Raw genomic sequence first — 3,413 nt, forward strand, 5'->3', positions numbered from 1 at the left:
GTATATTTTTAAATCATATTATTTAAGAGATTTTACAGCGGGCTGTAAATGAGTTGGATATTTAGAAACTTCCTTTTTTTAATCTTTAGGAAAATTTTGTCATAAAAAATATGTTTGTTTCCATCTGACTAAAAATATTATTTAAAATAAGTAATTTTACGATGTATGAAGTATGTGAAAAAATTTAACTCGATTTACGAAAAATATTTTTTAAAAATACTTTTATCAAATGCCCAATACCCCCAAAATCTCTAAAAACGAGACTCACTTCTGTTTTTAATTCCAATCTCGTTTATTAAAATACTATTGATTTTGGCTTAATATAAATCTACTATTTTGGCTTAATACAATAATACACACAAAGTAAAGGTGGAACTTAAAAATCAAGAAAGAGACCGTACAACCAGAGCGAAACCCCACGAAATAATCAAGGTAAGGGCATCAGGCAGAGATTTTTTCATTCTTTTCAAATACAATTCCACTAATCTAAAATTAAACGAACTTATATGAAGGCAACAACCAGCCCTCTGTACATAATTTTTTTTATATAATTAATACAGAGACTTCGAATAAAGAAAAGACACGCAGAAAGTGAAAGACAAAGGAGCACAAGAAAAGACGCTCACAGCAACAACTAGCAATGACAATAGGCACGGTGGTTATATACGAAAGTGCGAGCGAATAATGACAGAGTCGATCAGAAAAGGGAGACCGCGGGCAAAGGTTCCCAACTAAGGTGTGAATCGTGGTACGCAAGAAAGACGAAGAATGGAGAAACAGATTATGAAAGAAGATCAAAAGCAATGCTTGTAATTAAAAAAGAAAGGAGGAACAACCCAACATGGCGCAAAGCAATTCCCAAAAGCCATAACTGAAAAGGCCCTACAAATGTCCCCATCATTCAAGTTGCAGTCTTAATCTTGTTTCTAAGATGCAACATAACAACACCATGGGAAAGCAGCCCATATGCCTCCCTGTCTCTCACTTTCGTAAACTCGCAATGTATCCAAAAAGCCAATACACCCTTTCTCATATCAGAGGCCACCATCACCTATTTTCTAGCTCTTAATGGTATAGGTGTGTATGTATATATATATATAAACTTTATCTGTTATCATCTAATCCTCATTAATCACTCGCAAAAACTATGCTATCACTAACGTTTCCGTTTCTCCTGTTATCCTTTGTCCTATTACCAATCACAGGGCATCCGTCACTGCCGCTCCCTCTAGCCGAAGTTCTTCACGGGTCGGGCAATCGGACCCGCCGGAGACCTAAACCCTTCTGTGACTGCGTCGTGCACACACCAATGGAAACCCAAATCGCGGCCCGATGCATTCCCGACAGAACATACCTTGCAAACTAATTCAGCGCCTTTCGCATTCCTGTTGCCGTCGCCATTCGATTCCTTCCCCAGGCACAAACCGCCGAGTCCCATGTTCATCAGATACCGCTCCTTTTCAATCTGTAAATTCCTCACCCGATTTCCGTACTCGATACGATCAAGAATTGGAGTTTGGAACCCAGGTAGAGCCGGGAAGAAGTCGATACCTGTGTTTCGCTTCAGAAGCTTCACATTCGCCGGAGGGGTCTTCTTGTTGCCCGTTTGTTCCTCATTTCGAGATTCTTTGTGCGTCTTATGCCTCCTGGGCCGTCGCTTCACGAAGAAGAATCCGCCTCTCTCGCGCGTTATGGCGGCAAAATTGACCTTGCGTGTTATAGGAATTTTCCGATTGCTCTCGGGGCTTCCGAGAAAAACGGATAACTGGTGCGGAGAGACTCCAATCTTTTGGGCGAGATCCGACTGGAAACTCTTGAAATTCATAGAGGAGTCCACCATGACTTCGCCGACGTCGACCGTGTTTTCACCGTCAGAGAAGACGACAGAGAAGGGTACGCCGGCGCTTCCCTTCAACATTTTGAAGGAGAAATCAGCGTCGGAAGAAGAGGGAAGACAGAGACATGGGAAAACCGGAGGCAATGGAACAGCGGAAGAGCGTTTTATAAATGAGTGCGGGAGAAAGGATACGGGGTTTTAGGTATGGTTTGGTAAATAAGGAAAGGCGGTCAGGGGTATTAATGGAAATTAAGTTGCTGCATAAGGGATCGAGAACCCCGAGGGATGATGACGTGTTAGGACCCAGTACTATTTCTTGCTTGGAGATCAAGTAAGACGCTCACAAACACTAAACGACTCGTAAAAGCTCCCTTTTTTTTTTTTTTTTGGATAAGCAAGCTCCCTTTTATCTGGAAAGAGCCACTGGGCGCATTCTGGGGTTTGATTATTTTTAAGGGGAAAGACAGCAAATCATCAAAATCAAATATATAAATACACACAGGCACACGCACACATAACTTCATTCAAATAATAAGTATTACTTTTCTTTTGAATAAAACAAAAAATTTATATTCATATTAATATTATAAAAAATAAAAATCTATACATCCGTTATACATTATGGGTAGTTTAGCAAAAATTGCTAAAAAAATTCTTCATGACAAAATTTATTATCCAAAAATCCTTAAGGGCACAGTTTCTTGAGCAAATGCGACTAATTTGCAGTAAAATCATATCTTCTTTAACTACATGCAATTAAATTGTTAAAGAAATTTTAAGTATTTCCAAACAATAAATTTTGTAAAGCTGGTAAAAAAAAAACAATAAATTTTGTAAAGAGAGTGTTTCATCAATTTTTCTTTCAAGAGATGCAACTAATTTTATTAGAAAAATGTTAGTGATAAGTACAATCCAATTTTTCTGCGATGATGTCAATTTTATATGAATATTATTTTATACACTTATTAATTATTTTTAATATCTAATTATGTGATGAAGGTAAGAACATTGGACACATTTAATTATGGATTTTCCTTTTTCAGGACGGAATCTCGTGAGGCGATGATAATGATTTTCTTGATATAGATGCGAATACAATGACATAAACTAAGGAGATAATGAGATTTGTTTTTGGACATAATCAATTAAAAATTGTGCTAATTACTTACTTCAAGTTCACTTTAAGATTACAGATAGATATCAGCAATTACACGAAACATGCCGGAATTTGTCAGATCAACTTTGCGAGAATCTTTGGGCATTGTGGAAGTGGGGTGGATAAACAATGTCATATCAATTTGCGAATTACTTGTACAGCCTACTTCATACTACACTGCTACCACGTTTTATGAGAACTAACCAAAAAAAAAATCTCATTAATTTTATATTAAAATTTAATAATTATACCCCAATTTAATACCCTCTCTGGCTTCTAATCTAGCTTGTGATATAAAAGTTGCTTAGGATATTGAATTTATTGTAAATATAAAATTTTGATTCATTTTATCTCATATATTTATTATTTTACTATCTTAAGGAGATCAAAATCAAAATCAAAAGTTGCTTAGGAAGCTAA

At 36.6% G+C, this 3,413-nt stretch overlaps 1 protein-coding gene across 1 annotated transcript; it reads right to left on the minus strand.

Moving 5' to 3' along the window:
- Positions 1-429: 429 nt before the first annotated feature.
- On the minus strand, positions 430-2,006 carry LOC114751144 (uncharacterized). The gene has a single exon (XM_028939803.1). It carries the CDS (start codon positions 1,916-1,918, stop codon positions 1,229-1,231), a length of 690 nt encoding a protein of 229 aa, XP_028795636.1. The 5' UTR covers positions 1,919-2,006; the 3' UTR covers positions 430-1,228.
- Between the last annotated feature and the right edge of the window lie 1,407 nt (positions 2,007-3,413).

This window comes from Neltuma alba, unplaced genomic scaffold, assembly GCF_004799145.2.
Source record: "Neltuma alba isolate B1F8T4 unplaced genomic scaffold, ASM479914v2 tig00006771_pilon, whole genome shotgun sequence".
Classification (NCBI taxonomy): domain Eukaryota; kingdom Viridiplantae; phylum Streptophyta; class Magnoliopsida; order Fabales; family Fabaceae; genus Neltuma; species Neltuma alba.

Excerpts from the sequence above, each read along its gene's own strand:
- LOC114751144 (XM_028939803.1), bottom strand. The coding sequence starts at position 1,918 with ATGTTGAAGGGAAGCGCCGGCGTACCCTTCTCTGTCGTCTTCTCTGAC.